Raw genomic sequence first — 23,995 nt, forward strand, 5'->3', positions numbered from 1 at the left:
ACAAGGCTTTAATAAATTCTGACTGAGAGGAGACAGAGCAAATGTCAAGTTAATGTGCTTCGAAGGAAATCACTCTCCAACCACTCTTTGCAATTTTGGTTTACATTAATCTCTAGAAGTGAATCTAGAGACCAGCGATGTTTCTGATGTGCTTTTGGCAATCTGCTGTGATGGTGTTTAAAAAAGGAAAAAAAGAATTCTCTAGAATATGTGTTCATAGGCTTTTAATAAAAGGTATGTATTGGGTAAGTCTTACCCCTGCCCTATCTCCTGGGTAAAGCGGCAGGGGTTGTTTCTTTAAAGATATCAGAGAAATAATAAGGAATGGAGAATGCCCAGGAGGCAGTTTACTTCAAACTCTCTCAAAGGCGGGGGATTTAGAAGGTGTCCCTGTGCTTAGGAATCTATGACTGAGACCTAAAAATGCTTGTTGTTGTTGTTTACTTGATTTTCGTTGTTGTTGTTCTTCTGTATGTGTATATGGGCATTTATGCATCAGGGTTGGGTGGTAGGATTTTCTTGTGTGGGTGGAGGGGGCTTTCAACAAAAGATTCATTTCTAAAATAGGCAAGGTTTTTGGATCACTCTTAACTATAAATATGGTGCACTCATTCTCACAATGCGCAGCAGACTCTGCATTGATCTTCTGAAATTATATTTAGCTTCTTCTAGCACACGCCCTAGAGTTTGTAGATGAATATGTATATTAGCTCTGTAAGGGACATTTTGTAATTCATTAAGACTATTTTCCTGCAGTTATGTACACTTGAAAGTCCTGATTCTAAAATATGTCCCTATAGCCGTCCCTCATTCTGTATATAAATCCAATCTCACCAATTTAGAGTTTCTTTCTCCTAGTCTCATTAGTCATCTTCTAGGAGGGTATAATTGCCCGCTTAATTCTCAATTCTGTTATACTTATTAAATTTACATTTTAAAGGTCGGCTGGTTTGGGCTGTCAAGATAGATATCAGTAAAATATTTGCCCTGCAAACATGACAACCTGAACTCAGTCCCTGGAGATTCCCAGGATCCATGTAATAAAGTTGGGTGTGGTAGCATGCGAGTTTTATTTCATTGCTCTGGAGTCAGAGGCAGCTGGATCCCTGAGGCTCACTGGCTAGCCAGTTGAGCTTCATGGGTAAGCTTTGGGTCTCAATGAGATATTTTTGTCTTAAAAACAAGGCAGAAGGTACTTGAGGAGGACCTCTGACTATCAAATATTCATATTCATAGGTATGTTTGTATCATACCCCCAAAGATCCTCTACATATTCTGCTAACACACCGTATCAAGCTCAAACGAAGCCTTGTCAAGTCTTCCATGAGGAAAATATATACAAGAAGATTGCTTATATACAAGGGATGTGTGCTGTAACTTTCATTAGGGGAATTCATCTCAGTCCCAGGAACATAGATAAGGGAAGCCATTAACCTGAGGCAGCTCTGTAATCAGGGTCCTATGTATACAAGCTGGAACTTCACTTGGAAACATTTCTCATAACTGGCTAAAAACTAATCAAAGTAAGCAGAAGATTAAACTTTAGCTGACTGAACATGTAACTAAAAATTTCTCATTGGATCCTGGTCACACGATGGAAATTCTTCATCTAATGATAGCAAAATAAGAGCAACATAGAACAGTTACTGGTCAGGTGACATTTCAAATTCAGGTTCAGGGTTAACATGGAAAAGCTGATTTTTCACAGTGCGTGTGGTAGAGCAACCTGTACTTCTTCCAGGTTTGAATGCAATGCATTTGTGCATTCCTCCCTGCTCAAATAAGCTTTCTCAGGTGCACTTTGTCTAATTGTTTTCTGTAAACTGCTCCTATATTCCTCGTACAGGTTCTTAAAACTTCTATTATAATTCTTCCCAGAAATCTGTTTTTGAGTGCATGAAAGCTGGAAGCTCACAGAAATGATAAACAGGTAGGTCCTATTCACCAGGCAAAACACTTACATTCATTCCAACTTTTATCCTCTTCTAACCACAAGATTTCCAACTGACATTTCCAAATAATTGCTTTAAGATCATTTGTTTTAGCTAAACACTGAATCCCTATCTTGTTTTCAACTTCTTGCAATTAGATTGTTTGATTGATATTGTAGTTTTGAATTTTATCAATATGTTTTACTTTCTGGAAGACTGTTTTTGCATTTACTTCTTTATTATCATTTTTTGCACCTGGAGCCCAAGCCAAGGCAGGGCCTTGCACATGGCCGTCCAGCTTGACACTGCTGATCTTTATCTCAGCAATTCCTTGCTGCCATTATGATGCTATTCATGGCACATTGGTATTAGCACACTAGACTTCCTTCCTATTTAATTGAGCATTTTTTTTAGATACTTCACAGCTTTACTATGTGTCTGCACAATGACATCAAATATTAGAAACAAGCTATGGATCTGTAATGTCCATTTGGATGTGTTGTGTGAGGCAGTGCCTCTGAGAAATGAGGAATTTTGCTTCCATATTCCACTCACAAAAGATTGCAATTACCTGATTTGCAACCTCTCCTGGATATCTGAATCTCCCTCAAGTATCTATGTTTTGTAATAACAGTTCATAAATTCTCACTAATTATAACAAAGAACAGAATCTTCTCTGGATAGGTCAGGGTTCTTCATCCTCCATCTCTTTCTGACATAAGGAAATGAACCCCAGACTCCAAACCGGCTTTGGAAACCAAAGATAACTTTCATGTCTACTAGGAGAGGGTTAAGAGAACTCACAGCCTCTGTCACAGCCTTGGGAAAAAGGTATCACATGAGCATCTGTAAGAAGATGGCAGATTTAAAATTGTGCTAAGAATTAACATTTCATGTTTATGCCAGATGTCAGGTACACTGCTTTTCACCGAGCTGTCAAAAAGTAGAATACTGAGAGAAAAGGTCAAAGCATCCAGAGGGATGTCAGCAGCGCTTCGAGATCATAATGACGGAAAAGAGTTGCTTTAAGTCTGTATCTATCGCCACTTCACATGTCAATTCACATCGAGTGGAAACAGAACAGGCTTTCTTAATAGCTTTGTGGAATGCAATATGCTTGCACTAGAGTTAAAAACACGCCATGGTTACTGAAAGCCTGCCAGGGTGGGTCCCCTCTCCTGAAGATCAATGATTATGGATGATTGATGGACTGCTTTGCCGAGCAGCAAACACCAGCCTGTTGTTATTACTAGAACAGATGCAAATGTGATCCACACATAATTAATTGAATTTACGAAATGCCAGAAGTATATTAACTAGTCAAAACAACCTTTTAATTTTCTCCCTCAGATTTTGTACTGATGTAATGAAGAAGCGACCCACAAACATATTAAGACATCTATAGCCAAGCTCATTCTGAACAAATTCTGGCAAGTGAATCAATTTCTCTCACGCTCAGATGAATTAAGAAGCGCCTTATTGCCATCTCTTCCCCTCTTTCCTTTCTTCCCTCCCTGCTTTATATTCTTTTATACTTTAATTTTCTTTTTTCCATGAATTTGTTTGTTTAATCACTTTATATTCTGATTACAGTCTCTCCCTCACCCATCACAAAGCTTTTCCTTTTTTCTTCCCTCCTCTTCTCCACCTTAGGTGGAGATCTCCCTCCTCAGTACCATCCTGAACTGGTGCATCAGTCACTGCAGGTTATGGGCACATGCTCTCCCACTGAGTCCAAAGAAAGCAGCCCAGATAGGGGAACAGGATGAACAGGGATGCAACAGAGTCAGAGACAGCCTCTGCTTGAGTTGTGGTGGAAACTGCATGCTACAAATCTACTACATATCTGCGTGGTGGCCTACATCCAGTCCATGTATACTCTTTGGTTGGTGGTTCAGTCTCTGGGAGCCCACAACAGTCCATGTTAATTGTCTCTGTTGGTTTCCTGTGGAATTCCTATCCCCTTCCTGGTCCCTCAGTCCTTCCCTCAGCTCTTCCGCACAATTACCGAGCCCCCTTAGTGTTTGGCTGAAGTTCTCTATGTCAGAGGACAGTTATGCTAGGTTCCTTTCTGCAAACAGAGCAGAGTAGCATTAATAGTTTCAGAAACTGCTTCTTGCCCATGGGATGGATCTTAAGTTGGTCTGCCATTGTTTAGCCATCCCCTCACGCTCTGCTCCAGGTTTGTCCCTACACTTCTTGTAGCAGGACAAATTTTGCCTTGAAGGTTTTGCTTTTATTGTCATTTGTAGTGTCTCAGGAAGAATTAATGTTTTAAATAAGACTCAAGTGGAAGAACAATATTTAGAATATTTTAAGAGGAAGTTATAAAACTTAGAAGATGCTACACAACGTTGTAACACTAATTACTTTTAAAGGCACAGCATTTTGAAAATGAATTCTGCCGTCTGTCTTCCAGCTAGGTCACCATTTCCTAAACAACTTCTAAGTATGGACTGGAACAATTTGTGAACAAAGGCCGTCTTCTCTTTGAAGAACAGCCGTATCTATATTTCTCTCTTGGGGTATGTTCTTGTCCAAGTAAAAGCTCAAGGAAATTAAAGGTGTTTTTCTCCAGCATTTTTAGAACAGATTTTTAGAAAAAAAAGTGTTCATAGTTTTTTTTTTTTTATTAAACCTCTCACTACTAACAAGTACACACTGTGAAAATTGCTGCTAACTGGGACCAAGTGGTCTCTTTGGATAGCACAGGATGATGAAATAATGAAAGTACTAAAGGAAACAGAGCTGCAGAGCACAGACTTGGTTCCTTTACTGCCTATATTTAGTGCATCAACCTGCTGGTCAGAGTCCTGCTGCAAACGGTGGGCAGAACAAGGTGATAAATGTGTGGAAAATGACAGGGGACTGCTACTGTAAAGGACACATGGAAAGCTTGGAAAAAAAAGAAATTTTAAGAGAATTTTATAAAGTCACATGGTGGACCTCACAATGGACAATATCTGCAAGCATCGCAATGGTACTAGAGACACTGAGTGTGTTAGAAATCAAAAAGCACATTTTGTGTCTCTGTTTCTGACAGTCTGTCTGTCTCTGTGTCTGTCTCTCTGTGTCTCTATTTCTCTTTCTCTGTGTCTCTGTCTCTGTCTCTCCCCCCACCCCTCTCTAACTCTATCTCTCAATCTCTCCTGTGTGGGAAAATCTTTCAGTATTGAGGACTGAGCCTAAAGCTCCTAGAATGGTAGGTGATTACTCTACCAGAGACCTACATTCTCAGACTTCTATTCAATTTTTCAGTTTAATGAAGTGGGTAACGAAGATCACCAGGCTGATCGTGAATTTCCCTGTGTGTCCTGGGCTATATTTCAACTCACAGTCATCTTGATTCAGCCTGCCAAGAAGCTGATGACAAGTCTGAATGGTGGGAAAACTCACAAGTTTCTAGACTTACAGAAAATTTTACATAAGGCAAAACAAGCCATTTGCTCACTGCTGTAATCGATGAATTTCTGCTTGATTATTGTTTGTAATATATACATAAATAAGACAATATATACTTTTACAAACAATATATACAGTATATTCAGTACATATAAGTGCATATTTTATAAATAATATCTAAATATCTAAATAATGTATAATAGATAATGTATTTATTTATTCTTTGCCTTTAATATGTCATTTAACTTTTTAACTCATCTTTCACTTGATAAAATCAACAGCAAACACCACAGTACCAGTGTTTATGCCTAATAAATCCCCTGTCTTTATGATCTCACAACTTTGTTGTATTTAGCTGACTGATTTAGCCTCACTATGGGGACATAAAACATTTGCTAAGATAAAGTAATGATGTAAATTATGCTAGAAGGGGAGATGCTTAATTAGTTCTGAGAAGTATGTAAAGCAAATACGGAAAACTCCAGAAGGCTTGAGATGCTCCTGTCTGATAGTTCAGGCCTCCAGGACCCTGTAATGAGCTACTTTAATTAGCCTTGTTGGGAATTATTTTATGTTCTTTCAAACTTAATAAAATAATATTTTCAAGACCACAAATCATAAACTTAGATGTCTCGGAGTCTGTGCTCCTTAATAACATTTAGTGAAAGAGGCTTATACCTTTTATAAAAGTAGGAATTAATTAAATACCCTTAAAAAAGAGACTTTTAAGAGCAGTGTACGGGCTAGAGAGGACTTCAAACCATGCTTTGTTTGATCCAAATTTTTGAAAACAGTATTGACCAACTGATCAACATATAGTATTTTACAATCCTTAAGAATACAGTTTACTTTATTCATTTATCTTAGTTGCATGAATGTATGGGTGATTCTTATGAAAATCAAAAGACGGTATCACCATGGCTAAAACTGGGTTTTCAGTGGGGTGTGAGTTGTTACACAGGGACTGAACTTGGGCCTTCTGCGGAAAACAGCAGCATTCTTAATCTCTGCGGCATATTTCTAGCTCTAGGATATACTTTCTTCAAGGCAATATTCAGCTGGAGATGCATACTCAAAGTGTAGCTATTTTCAGTTCATTAAAGGGCCACTAATGGACAGAAAATAACTACATTTTCTATGTTTAATAAATGCAATTAAGTTTGGCAATGTGGTTCAGTTGGCAGAGGGCTTGCCTAACATTCAAAAACTCCAAGGTTTAATACTCCCTATGGCAGAAGCCTAGTATGACCGTGTACAATTAAAACCCAAGGACTCTGAAACTGGTAGTAGGGTACTGAGAAGTGGAAAGTCATTGATAATCAGACTATATTGTGGGAAAAATATTCTCTTAAATAGTTCTCAGATACATACCAAGTTTAAGGCCAAGCTAATATTCCTAAAACTCTATCTTTGTTATTTTTAACAGGAAATAACTAATTAATTATAATGTAAATAATGTCTTTCATTTGAGTTCCTTAGCTGAACCTTGTAGACCCCAAAATAAGGATGGTGGTTATTATTTATTTCATATGAACAGGCATAGACACAAGGTAAACAAATCTTGATTAAAATTGCATCCATGATTCACTTTATGATTTCCTTTTTCTTTTTCCTTTTTTTTTTTTTTTGCTTATTGGTTCGTTTGTTTATTTTTTATTTGTGTAGCTATCTTCAGACACACCAAAAGAGGGCATCAGATCCCATTACAGATGGTTGTGAGCCACCACATGGTTACTGGGAGTTGAACTCAGGACCTCTGGAAGAGCAGTCAGTGCTCTTAACCTCTGAGCCATCTCTTCAGCCCCTGCTTTCTTATTTTTAAAACTCATTATCATTTCAAATTTTAATGACAAAAAGGCCCTTTAAAGTAAAAACAGATAGAGATCAGTTTTGAAACTCCACCCCTAAAAGAGTCCTCCAGTTTTTATTTTAGGTAGACCCTATCTTTTTAAATGCACGGAACACAGATACAACCAGGCACAATTCCAAGCTATTCACGAGCAAGTGCTAATTTGGTGCCTATGACAATGAGAGTTTACTTAACTGGTACCTACCACAATGAGAGTTTACTTAACTGACAAATGATCTAAGGTTTTGTGAGCATACACAGATGTAACTCATGACTGGATGCCTATCTTCTAGTCCTCTGCTGGCACGTGGAGGTATGCTGGGAAAATCTCAGCCAGTATACAAGCAACTTGGCTCTCCAGTGCAGCTGAGGTTAATGAAGAAAATATTCTGCTGAGCTAAGAACTGCCTAGCTTACAAACCAATTAGTATCAGTGCTCTTTGCAAAGTAGTCCACTTTTTTTTAAATCTAAGTTCAAAATGTCTACTAAAACTCACTCATGGATTGGGGATTTAGCTCAGTGGTAGAGCGCTTGCCTAGCAAGTGCAAGGCCCTGGGTTCGGTCCCCAGCTCCGGAAAAAAAAAAAAAAAACCTCACTCATTGAAACATTTCTACTCCTGTATGTCTCCAAAAGCATTAAAATCATGTGAGATAGAAACGAAGTATGGCTAGTGTGGCTTAAACAGTAACTAGTTCAAAATCCCCCAGTCACAAGTCAATAATGCAGATTTCTAGGATACTACACTCTTGGGTCTGACCTGGAGTCTGTGCCTGCAGAGAACACTTGCTTTGAGCGTGTCTTCCATATGACTTTAGGACTCAGTGGCTGAAATTCACAGAACATTGTGCTCAACACACTGGACAGGAACTGTGTATGCACAAACTCCCAGAGCACTTATTCACGTAAGGACTGTCTACTTAAAAGGCAGCAGTAGCTGGATCTCTGTACTTGCAATTCAGCTCTACTTCCTCAGAAGAGGAGCACATCAGCAAATGTACTCGATATCCTCAACTCCTTAGCTCCTCGTTAGGGAGCTATATTGATAATGCTGTGCATAGGTGAAGTTCAAACAAGGCCTATTTAAAAGTCTCACTTCCCATTTTCCCTGTTTCCCCTTCTTGAAGCAATCCATCCAGGTGAAAGGATGTAAACAAAAGAAGGGAGACCAAGGTCAGAGACACTATATGTGAATGGATCTGAGCCACATGTACAATTCAATTAAAGATAATGCATTTTCAGGTTTCCTTATTCATCCAGGTCCTCTAGACTTGATTAGAACAGGAAGATCAAGCCAACAAAAAGACTCAGTGGGTAACGGGGCCAGGCACCAAGTCTGCTGAGTTCAATTATCAAGGGGAGTTCAATCTCTAAGACACACATAATAGAAAGAATCAACTCCCAAAAGTTGTCTCATCTCCTTCCCCCTCCCTCTCTTTCTCTTTCTCTTTTCATCTCCATGTCTCTTACACACACACACACACACACACACACACACACACACACACACACAGAGAGAGAGAGAGAGAGAGAGAGAGAGAGAGAGAGAGAGAGAGATTTTCTCATCCTTTACCAGACATTTAGGGGACCTGATACTGAACTGTATGGGGAAATCTGTAATCTTGCTCTACTTGAGGTAGATTCTTATATAGACAGAGATTGAGACAGTAATAGCAATGAATACATCTACAGTTTTGTCAAATTGCCTCTCACAACCTTTATATTTGTCTGAAATGTCTCATAACAGTAGTGAATAAATAGTGTGAAGGGACTGTAAAAATGTGGAGCTAATATTGTTACATTTCTTGTATTAAATTTCCTATTCTCCTTCTATCCATTTGGCTATCAAAAACGTGCATTCAAATGCACATACACTCAAACCAAAATGAAGGGTAGATATGTAATGTGTAGGTGTAGGGCTGTTGCACAATATCCTAGTTATGCTAGTAGTTACTAAGGAGGAGGAAAGTTATCAGGTCTGGCACACTTCAATCCTTACATTTTTATGATGTCTTTATCTGTCATAGGGAGTTATAGGTCTCACTGTTGGGCATCAGCAGTCCATGATGCCTAATGTACAGGATGTAAAGGAACCACTCTATGTTCCCAAGGTTAAAACTGTATGCTTTCAAGACAAATACTACACTCCCTAGGAAAAGGCATCTGATCTGCTCAGCTTGTAATACAGGTACTGCTTCACTTAAAGTCAGGAGAAAGCACCAGTTGTGGGCTCTACTTAAGGAGAAAAGAGAGTCCATGGGGGAAATCCTGGCTCAACACTGATATTGGCACAGGGTGTACATCTCAAACTATCCTCATTCCTGTATCTCTAGACGTAGTTCTTATTCTAAAAAACAAGTCTACATAGGATCTGATAGTTCTTGTCTGTAAATCCTAGGGTATGATAGCCTAAGAACAAAAAAAAAGTATTCATTGTGGGATACATAATAAGATCCTGCCTTAAAAGTAAATGAACAAACAAACAAACAAACAAACAAACAAAAAGCAGTAGCTCAAAGAGGAGAGGGAATATGACTGTATAGCAAAATGTTGTATAAGATGGCCACAGAATTTTCAATCAAGAAAACTTCATGGAGTAGTAGAATACAATATAATCAAACTTCTTCAACGATTCACATGAAACACTTTAATTTCATGTTTTTGCCTTATGATCAACATATTGGGTTTGTGCTATATTTCTATATTTGTAAATGAGATGGACATGAACTTTTTATATGTGACTCCTTAAACCTTCGTAATGATTGTCTAAAGATATACTGTGACTTACATATTTATAAGAAGACAAAAAATACAGAAGTTAGGGGGTTGGGGATTTAGCTCAGTGGTAGAGCGCTTGCCTAGGAAGCGCAAGGCCCTGGGTTCGGTCCCCAGCTCCGAAAAAAAGAACCAAAAAAAAATACAGAAGTTAGGCAACCTGCTCCAAATTCCAGAGTTGAAACATTAGAATACACTATAAATTTGAGACTTAGTTCAATATATTACTCTAAGTCCAGGCTAGTATATGGCTTCTATGTACCGTGTGTGTGTGTGTGTGTGTGTGTGTGTGTGTGTGTGTGTGTTTGTACAATGTCAAAAAAGTACAATTTGAAATAAACAATATCTACAACAAACTCAAAGTTTGTAATTTATATATGCATAATAAAATTCCTATATTTAAACTTTAAAATATATCACTTTGTAAGTGAGGCTGAAGTCCTGCTGTGTGGCTTTGTTTAAATTCCATAACTACCCTAAGCCTCAGTTTCCTAATGTTAAAAGATAGCACTACTTAATTTTTAAAATAGCCTTAATATCATCTTGAATATTAGCACTCTTACTGTCATTTCAGGTCTATGTAGTTACAAACTGAAGCATACTGCCACTCAGAGGAACTCAACATCCTGAGAATATGGGAAGTCCTGGTGGTCTTTCAATTTCCTGAAAAATGAGCCCACTAGCTTACAACTGGGGATTGGTTCTGAATGTGGCTCAGGAACAAGTAGGTCAAACATATCACAATCAAGATTTTTGGCCAGGATAGCTTTTCCTCTGCTTACTATCAAGCATTTTCATGTGCGAAAGTAAAATGTCTTGATATATACATATACATATACGTGTACATATATATATACATATATATATATCTCAAGATTCATATACTCAGTTCTTTGTTGGATATATCTGTAAATTAATGAAAATACAATGGGTCAGCAGACAGAGTAGTAGAGAGATGAAAGGATAGAAGGGCAGACAAGAGGAAAGCTGGCTTACCCACAGCTTTACAGTTAAGAGATTTAGAGACATGGGATTTCCTACCCAACTCTACAATTAATGTGCAATAATGGGACTACCAACAATTTCTCTGTAGAGATGAAAAGCTTTGTACTCATCCATGTTTCCACCTTAGATTTATATGTCAACTCATTCAGAATATACTTGTATGAATGCGGATATGGGTCAGTTAGGATTTTTCACATTCAGTATGTTAATAGTCCTTCAGTTTTGACAGAAATTAAGAAAAAAATTTATATAGATCTGATAAGTTATCCAATCAGTCTATAGATCGAATCTCTATATTTTGCCTTAATGTTTATCTACCACTTAGCCAGAAGAAATAGCTTAGAAATAACACTCTTAGCCTGAAATGACAGATCCTTAATAACCCATTGTTTCAGTTTTGATGAGGCCAGTTACACTACAATGCATTTACTGGGCATTGTGCTTTGGTTTCTGCTTTGTAGGAAATAGAAAACACAAGGTTTGAGGTAAATCCAGTCTGCATCCTGCTTCGGAGAAACTGTGATAATTTTCAAAAATGTTTTTGACACTAATAATTGAAAAGAGCTCCAGTTTCAGGTGTGGCAGAGTTATGAGCACTGAATTGTAGTTTAGGAAAACTGAATTCCTAACACAAGGGGAAGCTATGATTTCAAATGAAAGTATTTTGGGAAATGGTTTAGAATCCTACAACTCTCCACACTAGGAACTGGGTTTTTATGCCTTGACAGGTTCACTTGACAGGTTCATAGAGAGATGGAATTTTCCAGTTGGTGCCATGTAAGCTACCTGAGATGACTTTTACATTTTGGCCCATTCGTCTTGGGAGAAAAAAAAATGGAAATGTTGTAGCTCCACAGGGTGTAAATCCCACACCATCTGGCTGAGGAGCTTCTGTTCTCGCCTTGGTCACACCAACACTTTACACAGCAATTTTTAGCACAAAGTTGCTTCAACCTCTACTACCTGCTGCTTGACACTCACACCCTCTCTTTCACATCCCAAAGGCTATGTTGTTGGAAGTGGATGGCGCTGTACAGAACTGAGTGTTCAAATGTCTGCACGTAGCACAGACATGGCAAGGTGCAGCAGAGACTAATTTGCTGAGAAAACACCTGGGCAGACTTTGAGTCTTTTATCCATGTGCATTAAGTGTTGCCACCAGTCATTGGGCAAAACCAGCTCTTTATGTGTATGGAATAATGTGATTAACCTGTGCGTTTATATTTAATTAATATTTCATCATAAGATGTTTGGACACTAGTCCTGTGGCCTTATTCATAGCAGAGTGATTTTTTTCTCATGATTTTGATTTACTAATGATTTTATAATAGCTAGCATCTGCATTGAAATTGCACTTATCTCAGTATTTCAAATTATTGGAAACTAGATTCATAATTACTGTACAAGAAATCTATGTTGAGTGTCTTATTTCTAGTTTATCATCTTGCTGTTCTTGTAACTTAAGACACTGCTTCTTCCTCTTTCTTCAGAAAGATCCTGAATTGTTCTGCAAGAAAGTCAGTGGACTATAAATGACAGAAGGCATGATAGAATAAAGGAAAGATTAAGACATTTCTTGTATGATAACAATTCCTCTGATTAATAGATGCATGGAGATCCATGATAAATTTGCAATTCTCTCCAGCCATGGCTGAAAATTCCATTAATGGCATCAGATAAATGGATGAATGTCCCAAATCAAAGCGACTCAGGTTCCAGTACGGAAAAGTCATTGTTTTCTTAACTTCAACTATTTTGTTCATCTCCCCAATATATTTTGATATAACATTTGATATATTCAAATAAACAAAAAAGTTAGAATTTTATTTCATGCAAATGAGAAGAGTTCTGGTAGTATTAGGATATTCTTTAAAAAAAAACATTTTATTCATTTACATTTCAAATGATAGCCCCTTCCAGGCTACCCTTCCACAGAGCATCAAGCCTCCTTCCCCTCCCGTTGATGTCAGATAAGGCTATCCTCTGTCACATATGTATCTGGAGTCCTGCTTCATTCCATTATACTCTTTAATTAGTGGTTTAGTCCCTGGGAGTTCTAGGTTCTAGCCTATCAACTAGTAGTTGATATTGTTCTTGTTAAGGGGTTGCAATCCCCTTCAGCTCCTTCAGTCCTTCCCCTAACTCCTCTATTGGGGTCCTCATGCTCAGTCCAGTGATTGGCTGTTGAGTATCTGCATCTGTATTCGTCAGGTGCTGGTAGAACCTCTCAGGATTCATGGTAGAATTCAGTCTACTCCTGACCTGTACCCAAACAACAGATTCCAATAGAATCTGTATGTAGCCAATAATATACAGAGAAATAGAACCAAGGAAATAACTATAATAAAAATAAAGAATAATTATTAACTATAACTAAATAGCAGATATATTACTGATCATAATTCTGACTTTAGAAAGATCTAAGCCAAAAGCAATTGCTAACAAACAAACCAAATCCTTTAGTATTAGGTCCGATGCCATAACCCAAAAGTTACAAAATGAACAATATTTGTAAAGTTATGAACTTTCTGTCTTCTCAAGGATTCTCTGAAAAAAATTAGAGACAGCACTGTGAGTGTTCTTTTGGGTATTTGGTATCCATCTATGAGCAAAGGATGCATGGTGCATACAATCCAGTGATTCTTCATGCCTTTCATTCCTACCTCATTGAGATACACTGAAGAGAATGTGTTCATCGAGACTTGAAGCATTCATAAATTTGGTAGAGTGAAACATTAAGCTAATTATTTGGCACCACACCCATTGGTATTAAAGAGTTTAACTCTTCATACAGTTTTACTGATTAATAGACATAAACCAACCCTATGTTAGACCCCATGTTTGCTTTCATATCACACTTGGGGAATTAGGAGTCATGTATTAAAATCACAGTCCCTTTTATTTCTTGGAGTTTGTGATCATCATTAAAAGGCCAGCTATATCACTTCAGCCTTAGGACTTGTACAAGAGTTTTATGAGACAATAAAAATATACAAATCGGTTAGAGACCTGGAAGGCCACAAAACAATGAGATAAATCAGGGTGAATAGTACCTTGAAGACATTGCTTCAGGCTCAAATGTGAGGTGGATGGGAGGGTGATCTCTCAGTGGACACATAATATTTTGCCTGGATGAGCTAAATTCACTGTAGTGAAGGCCAAGTAAAGGAGCAAAGGAGCTAGGCAAGGAAGAAGCCTGAAGGGCAGAATAAGATAAACAGGTAAAGCACAAGAATTTTGCTAAATGGAACAGATAAGACCCCGCTGCTGAATCGCCTATGGACTAGTAGTGGCATATGATCAGAAAACCTTTGTAAAACACAACATTCTGATTCACTAAATCGGAACCTGCATTATTTCAAGACTCAGGTTAATTAATTCACAACTAAAGGGTCCGTCTTAGATGCAATGGGCTACAGCATGTCTGAGTACAGCCTTGAGTCAACGCAGGGAGGTTGACTGTTCATGCAACATTACTTAGTTTGCTCTCTATCTAATTCTGCAAAGAATGGGCATACAAATTAAAAAAAACCCATGAACTCTTTTTTTTCCCTATTTTGAAAGGATGAAGGGGAAGATCAGAAGCCGAGGATTAAAAGGGTTGATGTGGGAATGCAAAGTAGAGGAGAGAACATGGAAATGATAATTAACACTTTGAAATTCAAGTAAAACTTACTGCTTTAGGAGAATCATGATTTTGTGTGTGGGGGGGGCAGAGAGGAACAGAGAGGAACAGAGAGAGATTTAAATTGACATATAATGGGAGATAGTACAGCCAAACAAGACATCAATGCTACCAAATAAAAAACCCAGTACCAACAGTCAGTTAGACTATTCACATATAGGATCCACCTAATCACCTAACTTCCATAAATGACAAGCTAATACCAATGTTAGCGGTTACCCTCCACAACTTGCAGATAAGAGCATATTGCTGAAGAGATTGCATACTTATGACACTATATGTAAAGAAATATAGCTGGTACTCATCAAGCAGTTTTGCCTGGTCTCACCCATCTGTGAACTATAACTACGTATCTGCAAGCTATGACCACTAATACAATAGTGGTCCCAATGTTAAGGGAGTAACCAACTATTCTTTTAAATTGGAGTCAAAGCCTGTTCCATGAGATTGAATCTATATGGAAACATGGCTCCAGCTGCATATGTAGCAGAGGATGGCCTTTTGAGGCATCAATGGGAGAAGAATTCCTTGTTCCAGCCAAGGTTTGATGCCCCAGTGTAGGGGAATGTCAGTGCAGGGAAATTGGAAGGGATGGGTGGGTGGATGGGTACAGGAACACCCTCATAGAAGCAGGAGGAGATGGGATGGGATAGGGGGTTTATGGATGGGAAACCGGGATAGGGGATAACATTAGAAATGTAAGTAAGCAGACCCTGTGAGAGAGAGACCCAACCGCCTGGTCAGGTGGACACTCCTGAGGCTGCAGAGCAGAAGAGACCACCAACACTGCTCACCCCTGCCCACATCCCTGGCCCAAGAGGAAACTGTATAAGACCTCTGGGCTCCCCTGGGGGAGGGCCCAGGAGCGGCAGGACCCCTGTGCCTGAGACACCACCAGAACCAGAAGGAAACAGACCGGATAAACAGTTCTCTGCACCCAAATCCCGTGGGAGGGAGAGCTGAACCTTCAGAGAGGCAGACAAGCCTGGGAAACCAGAAGAGACTGCTCTCTGCACACACATCTCGGACGACAGAGGAAAAAGCCAAAGACCATCTGGAACCCTGGTGCACTGAAGCTCCCGGAAGGGGCGGCACAGGTCTTCCTGGTTGCTGCCGCTGCAGAGAGCCCGTGGGCAGCACCCCACGAGCGAACTTGAGCCCCGGGACCACAGGTAAGACCAACTTTTCTGCTGCAAGAAAGCTGCCCGGTGAGCTTGGGAAACACGGAAGCAGAATTCCTGTAGAACCGGGCACATTCTGTGTTTACCAGAAGTCCCACACCCACGGATCCCGGCCCGCAGCAGCTCTCTGCTCCCAGACCCGGTGAGAGAGAGACCCAACCACCTGGTCAGGTGGGCACTGCTGAGGCTGCAGAGCGGAAGAGACCACCAACACTGCTCACCCCTGCCCACATCCCTGGCCCAAGAGGAAACTGTATAAGGCCTCTGGGCTCCCGTGGGGGAGGGATCAGGAGCGGCAGGACCCCTGCCTGAGACACCACCAGAACCAGAAGGAAACAGACCGGATAAACAGTTCTCTGCACCCAAATCCCGTGGGAGGGAGAGCTGAACCTTCAGAGAGGCAGACAAGCCTGGGAAACCAGAAGAGACTGCTCCCTGCACACACATCTCGGACGACAGAGGAAAAAGCCAAAGACCATCTGGAACCCTGGTGCACTGAAGCTCCCGGAAACGGCGGCACAGGTCTTCCTGGTTGCTGCCGCTGCAGAGAGCCCGTGGGTAGCACCCCACGAGCGAACTTGAGCCTCGGGACCACAGGTAAGACCAAATTTTCTGCTGCAAGAAAGCTGCCTGGTGAACTCAAGACACAGGCCCACAGGAACAGCTGAATACCTGTAGAGAGGAAAAACCACACACCGGAAAGCAAAACACTCTGTCCCCATAACTGACTGAAAGAGAGGAAAACAGGTCTACAGCACTCCTGACACACAGGCTTATAGGACAGTCTAGCCACTGTCAGAAATAGCAGAACAAAGTAACACTAGAGATAATCTGATGGCGAGAGGCAAGCGCAGGAACCCAAGCAACAGAAACCAAGACTACATGGCACCATCGGAACCCAATTCTCCCATCAAAACAAACATGGAATATCCAAACACACCAGAAAAGCAAGATCTAATTCCAAAATCATTTTTGATCATGATGCTGGAGGACTTCAAGAAAGACGTGAAGAACTCCCTTAGAGAACAAGTAGAAGCCTACAGAGAGGAATCGCAAAAATGCCTGAAAGAATCGCAAAAATCCCTGAAAGAATTCCAGGAAAACATAAATAAACAAGTAGAAGCCCATAGAGAGGAGACACAAAAATCCCTGAAAGAATTCCAGGAAAACATAAATAAACAAGTAGAAGCCCATAGAGAGGAGACACAAAAATCCCTGAAAGAATTCCAGGAAAACACAATCAAACAGTTGAAGGAATTAAAAATGGAAATAGAAGCAATCAAGAAAGAACACATGGAAACAACCCTGGATATAGAAAACCAAAAGAAGTGACAAGGAGCTGTAGATACAAGCTTCACCAACAGAATACAAGAGATGGAAGAGAGAATCTCAGGAGCAGAAGATTCCATAGAAATCATTGACTCAACTGTCAAAGATAATGTAAAGCGGAAAAAGCTACTGGTCCAAAACATACAGGAAATCCAGGACTCAATGAGAAGATCAAACCTAAGGATAATAGGTATAGAAGAGAGTGAAGACTCCCAGCTCAAAGGACCAGTAAATATCTTCAACAAAATCATAGAAGAAAACTTCCCTAACCTAAAAAAAGACATACCCATAGACATACAAGAAGCCTACAGAACTCCAAATAGATTGGACCAGAAAAGAAACACCTCCCGTCACATAATTATCAAAACACCAAACGCACAAAATAAAGAAAGAATATTAAAAGCAGTAAGGGAAAAAGGTCAAGTAACATATAAAGGGAGACCTATCAGAATCACACCAGACTTCTCACCAGAAACTATGAAGGCCAGAAGATCCTGGACTGATGTTATACAGACCCTAAGAGAACACAAATGCCAGCCCAGGTTACTGTATCCAGCAAAACTCTCAATTAACATTGATGGAGAAACAAAGATATTCCATGAAAAAACCAAATTTACACAATATCTTTCCACAAATCCAGCACTACAAAGGATAATAAATGGTAAAGCCCAACATAAGGAGGCAAGCTATGCCCTAGAAGAAGCAAGAAACTAATCGTCTTGGCAACAAAACAAAGAGAATGAAAGCACACAAACATAACCTCACATCCAAATATGAATATAACGGAAAGCAATAATCACTATTCCTTAATATCTCTCAACATCAATGGCCCTTATGAATATCGATGCAAAAATACTCAATAAAATTCTGGCAAACCGAATTCAAGAGCACATCAAAACAATCATCCACCATGATCAAGTAGGCTTCATCCCAGGCATGCAGGGATGGTTTAATACACGGAAAACCATCAACGTGATCCATTATATAAACAAACTGAAAGAACAGAACCACATGATCATTTCATTAGATGGTGAGAAAGCATTTGACAAAATTCAACACCCCTTCATGATAAAAGTCCTGGAAAGAATAGGAATTCAAGGCCCATACCTAAACATAGTAAAAGCCATATACAGAAAACCAGTTGCTAACATTAAACTAAATGGAGAGAAACTTGAAGCAATCCCACTAAAATCAGGGACTAGACAAGGCTGCCCACTCTCTCCCTACTTATTCAATATAGTTCTTGAAGTTCTAGCCAGAGCAATCAGACAACAAAAGGAGGTCAAGGGGATACAGATCGGAAAAGAAGAGGTCAAAATATCACTATTTGCAGACGACATGATAGTATATTTAAGTGATCCCAAAAGTTCCACCAGAGAACTACTAAAGCTGATAAACAACTTCAGCAAAGTGGCTGGGTATAAAATTAACTCAAATAAATCAGTTGCCTTCCTCTATACAAAAGAGAAACAAGCCGAGAAAGAAATTAGGGAAACGACACCCTTCATAATAGACCCAAATAATATAAAGTACCTCGGTGTGACTTTAACCAAGCAAGTAAAAGATCTGTACAATAAGAACTTCAAGACACTGAGGAAAGAAATTGAAGAAGACATCAGAAGATGGAAAGATCTCCCATGCTCATGGATTGGAAGGATTAATTTAGTAAAAATGGCCATTTTACCAAAAGCAATCTACAGATTCAATGCAATCCCCATCAAAATACCAATCCAATTCTTCAAAGAGTTAGACAGAACAATTTGCAAATTCATCTGGAATAACAAAAAACTCAGGATAGCTAAAGCTATCCTCAACAATAAAAGGACTTCAGGGGGAATCACTATACCTGAACTCAAGCAGTATTACAGAGCAATAGTGATAAAAACTGCATGGTATTAGTACAGAGACAGACAGATAGACCAATGGAATAGAATTGAAGACCCAGAAATGAACCCACACACCTATGGTCACTTGATTTTTGACAAAGGTGCCAAAACCATCCAATGGAAAAAAGATAGCATTTTCAGCAAATGGTGCTGGTTCAACTGGAGGGCAACATGTAGAAGAATGCAGATCGACCCATGCTTATCACCCTGTACAAAGCTTAAGTCCAAGTGGATCAAGGACCTCCACATCAAACCAGACACACTCAAACTAATAGAAGAAAAACTAGGGAAGCATCTGGAACACATGGGCACTGGAAAAAAATTCCTGAACAAAACACCAATGGCTTATGCTCTAAGATCAAGAATCGACAAATGGGATCTCATAAAACTGCAAAGCTTCTGTAAGGCAAAGGACACTGTGGTTAGGACAAAACGGCAACCAACAGATTGGGAAAAGATCTTTACCAATCCGACAACAGATAGAGGCCTTATATCCAAAATATACAAAGAACTCAAGAAGTTAGACCGCAGGGAAACAAATAACCCTATTAAAAAATGGGGTTCAGAGCTAAACAAAGAATTCACAGCTGAGGAATGCCGAATGGCTGAGAAACACCTAAAGAAATGGTCAACATCTTTAGTCATAAGGGAAATTCAAATAAAAACAACCCTGAGATTTCACCTCACACCAGTGAGAATGGCTAAGATAAAAAACTCAGGTGACAGCAGATGCTGGCGAGGATGTGGAGAAAGAGGAACACTCCTCCATTGTTGGTGGGATTGCAGACTGGTAAAACCATTCTGGAAATCAGTCTGGAGGTTCCTCAGAAAATTGGACATTGAACTGCCTGAGGATCCAGCTATACCTCTCTTGGGCATATACCCAAAAGATGCCTCAACATATAAAAGAGACACGTGCTCCCCTATGTTCATCGCAGCCTTATTTATAATAGCCAGAAAATGGAAAGAACCCAGATGCCCTTCAACAGAGGAATGGATACAGAAAATGTGGTACATCTACACAATGGAATATTACTCAGCTATCAAAAACAACGAGTTTATGAAATTCGTAGGCAAATGGTTGGAACTGGAAAATATCATCCTGAGTGAGCTAACCCAATCACAGAAAGACATACATGGTATGCACTCATTGATAAGTGGCTATTAGCCCAAATGCTTGAATTACCCTAGATCCCTAGAACAAACGAAACTCAAGACGGATGATCAAAATGTGAATGCTTCACTCCTTCTTTAAATGAGGAAAAAGAATACCCTTGGCTGGGAAGGGAGACGCAAAGATTCAAACAGACACTGAAGGAACACCCATTCAGAGCCTGCCCCACAGGTGGCCCATACATATACAGCCACCCAATTGGTCAAGATGGATGAAGCAAAGAAGTGCAGACTGACAGGAGCCGGATGTAGATCGCTCCTGAGAGACACAGCCAGAATACAGCAAATACAGAGGCGAATGCCAGCAGCAAACCACTGAACTGAGAATAGGTCCCCTGTTGAAGGAATCAGAGAAAGAACTGGAAGAGCTTGAAGGGGCTCAAGACCCCAAAAGTACAACAATGCCAAGCAACCAGAGCTTCCAGGGACTAAGCCACTACCTAAATACTATACATGGACTGACCCTGGACTCTGACCCCATAGGTAGCAATGAATATCCTAGTAAGAGCACCAGTGGAAAGGGAAGCCCTGGGTCCTGCTAAGACTGAACCCCCAGTGAACTAGACTATGGGGGGAGGGCGGCAATGGGGGGAGGGTTGGGAGGGGGACACCCATAAGGAAGGGGAGGGGGGAGGGGGATGTTTGCCCGGAAACCGGGAAAGGGAATAACACTTGAAATGTATATAAGAAATACTCAAGTTAATAATAATAAAAAAAAGAAATGTAAGTAAAATATTCAATAAAATTATTAATATTAAATAAATGATAGGTTCTTCAGTCACGAAAACTAATGCTTGTAAGTATTTTAACCACAGGGAAAAAATAAGAAGAAATGAAGTAATCTAAAATGAGCAAAGACAATACAAAGGAGTCAAGAAAGAGAATAATTCTGTCCTGAGAAGATTTTCAGGATTTCAGTGAAGAAAACCTCATTGGTTCTAGCAAGGGCCATGAGCACTCTGAAATGCTTCTAACTACTAAAACCATCAGTAGCTCTGAGACCTCTCCCCACACTCACTACAGAACTGATGTCCCTCAGTCATCACAATGCAGATGAAACAGGTTCGAGACCAGAGAATGTAGAAAGAGCTCCTAGAAAATCTCTAAGTACCTCTCTTGCCTGACTGGTATTTAGGGCAATCATTAAATACTATACCTTGGAGAATACAGTGGTAGAATTTTTTTTAAAAAAGCATTTAAATTTTTTTAAATCTAGAAAAAATTCAACTGTAGAATATGTTCATGTGTTAAATTGATCCTTTGCTCCCTTATACAATATCCCTAAAGCAGCTGGTACTAACCACTGTATACAACATAAATGCTGTCTTTGGTCTATACACCAATAAAATATATACCCAGGTCTGAGGATAGTGGATATGAATTATATCTTAGCATTAAGGAAATCGGGATCACTAAGATGCACATTCTTTCCTTGTAAACTTGACCTGCTTCTGGCCATCCCCATGCATGATAAAACCCTGACCAAGACACAATTCTGTTTACCTTACTCATTTACTAACACTCTGCATATCTTTAAAGTTAATGTGTCTTATTCTAAGAGATTTCATTTCTTCTTCATCTACAGTCTTACCAGACTTACACGGTTACTTCATCTGGGTGCTTTACTACCAAAGAGAGGACTGTATGAGACCTTCCATGGCTGAAATGAATCAAGATGGCCAGAGGTAGAAGCACAGAGCCTAGCCAACAGTTGTCTCTTGTGCTCCAGTTCAGCCAAGGTCGTCCAGGTTCTCAGCGCAAATCTCAGAAAGAACCATGGAGTGTGGAGTGAAGGTGTTGTGTTGGAACGTCACAAATATGATAAGCAGAATACACCAAAGTACTCACCCCCGGAGTGTGGTGGGGGTCCACAGAGAAGTACCACTCCCTGGCCTTCACGAACTGACACTCTGCTTCTCATTCTGCTCTTAAAATTTTCAAGATCTAATTTAAAAAAGAAAAGAAGAAGAACATTTTAGAAGGAAAACAGCATGTTCTCTTTATTTAGAGCACAATGTTCAAATCTCTTCCAAGGAAGCTCAAGGGAATGTTTGCATTCAGGAAGAAAGCCAGATTTGATTTCTTTACTAAGCATCCCAGGAAATCAGCTGTATACATACAAATAAATAAATAAATACACTTGGAACCCATGTTGCTGTGACAGGATTACAATTGTATGGGTCATCCAAAGTGGCAAAGTATATGCAAGAATAAAATAACAACGTAATAGAATTCAATGAAAAAATCTGTTAAACACAGATAAATATGAGCCTCACCTCCAACCCAATAACTCACCACATCCCAACCAAAGTGAATCCCACTGCCTGACCACTCACTCTCAAACTCCTACTCTAAAACACCAATCATAAGCGGTCAGTGCAAACTTTATTCTCTACCTGTGATTATTTTTATTTAAGGAACTATTTGAAAATACAGAATTTGTAGGTAAAAGCCTGACTCATGTAGTGAGGGACTGTGTGGAAGGTACACATCAGTGAGGAAAAAAGTAAGTAAAACTTCCAGGACAACAATAAATTAAACGAGTTTTTCACTTATATCTGCAAAAAAACCACTAGTTATTATAATTGCAGAAAGGATGATTTACAAACGTTCAATAATCCAGAAACTCAATCAAGGGCAAATGCTATTTTTATTATTAGCAGTGATTTTTAGGAAAAGCATAATTTCTTCTAATAACACTCGAGATAACACATATAGATTTAGACTTCCTAGCTTGACTGACCACAGAGGGAAAATACTATCGACTTGTTTTTTCAAATAGCTGAAGTCTAAAAATTATAACTCCTTATCCATGTTCCAAGCAAATATCCCAACACACTTATTGTGCCACTTAAAATACAAAGATTGGGTCCATGAGCAAAATAGAATAAAGACCTGGCTCTTTAAAATGAAACAAACATATTTTGGGATTAACAGTTTACCATCAACATACGAAAGATTATATATCACATACCCACTCAGACACACCATCACGCATACATATTACACACACACACACACACACACACACACACACACACACACACACACACACACACACTTTTTAGCCTTTATTTTCTTCTTTTATTTTACTGGATATATTTTTTATTGACATTTCAAATGTTATCCCCTTTCCACGCTTCCCCTCCAGAAACCCCCTATCCCATCCCCCTCCCCCTACATCTATGAGAGTGCTCCCCACCAACCCCCTCATTCCCACCCGCCTCCCTACTATTGCATTCTCCTACACTGGGGCATCAAGCCTTCACAAGACCAAGCGCCTCTCCTCCCATTGATGCCCAACAAGGCCATCCTCTGCCTCATATGCAGCTGGAGCCATGGGTTACTCCATGTGTACTCTTTGGTTGGAGGTTTCATCCCTGGGAGCTCGGAGTGGGAGTTGGTTGGTTGATATTGTTGTTCTTCCTATGGGGTTTCAAACCCGTTAAGCTCCTTCAATCCTTTTTCTAAGCCCTCCATTGGGGAACCTGTTATCAGTCCAGTGGTTGGCTTTGAGCATTTGCCTCTTTATATTAGGTTCTGGCAAAGCCTCTCAGGAGACAGCTATATCAGTCTCCTGCCAGCACATACTTCTTGGCATCTGCAATATTGCCTGGGTTTGGTGGCTGTACATGGGCTGGATCCCCAGGTGTAACAATCTCTGGATGGTCTTTCCTTCAGTCTCTGCTACACACTTTGTCTCTGTATTTCCTCCTGTGAGTATTTTGCTCCCTCTTCTAAGAAGGACTGAAGTTCTTACTTTTTAACCTTTAAACATTG

The 23,995-nt window shown here is 39.7% G+C and overlaps 1 protein-coding gene across 3 annotated transcripts in view; it reads right to left on the reverse strand.

Moving 5' to 3' along the window:
* Cntn3 (contactin 3) overlaps positions 1–23,995 on the reverse strand; it is a 375,608-nt gene that overhangs the window by 154,984 nt on the left and 196,629 nt on the right. For all 3 annotated transcript variants that reach the window (XM_087659082.1, NM_019329.2, XM_087659085.1), the window contains 1 exon segment: positions 22,064–22,159. In XM_087659082.1, the coding sequence (XP_087515208.1) occupies positions 22,064–22,159 (96 nt within the window).

The sequence above is a fragment of the Rattus norvegicus genome, chromosome 4 (genome assembly GCF_021556685.1).
Source record: "Rattus norvegicus strain SHRSP/BbbUtx chromosome 4, alternate assembly SHRSP_T2T, whole genome shotgun sequence".
NCBI classification, from domain to species: domain Eukaryota; kingdom Metazoa; phylum Chordata; class Mammalia; order Rodentia; family Muridae; genus Rattus; species Rattus norvegicus.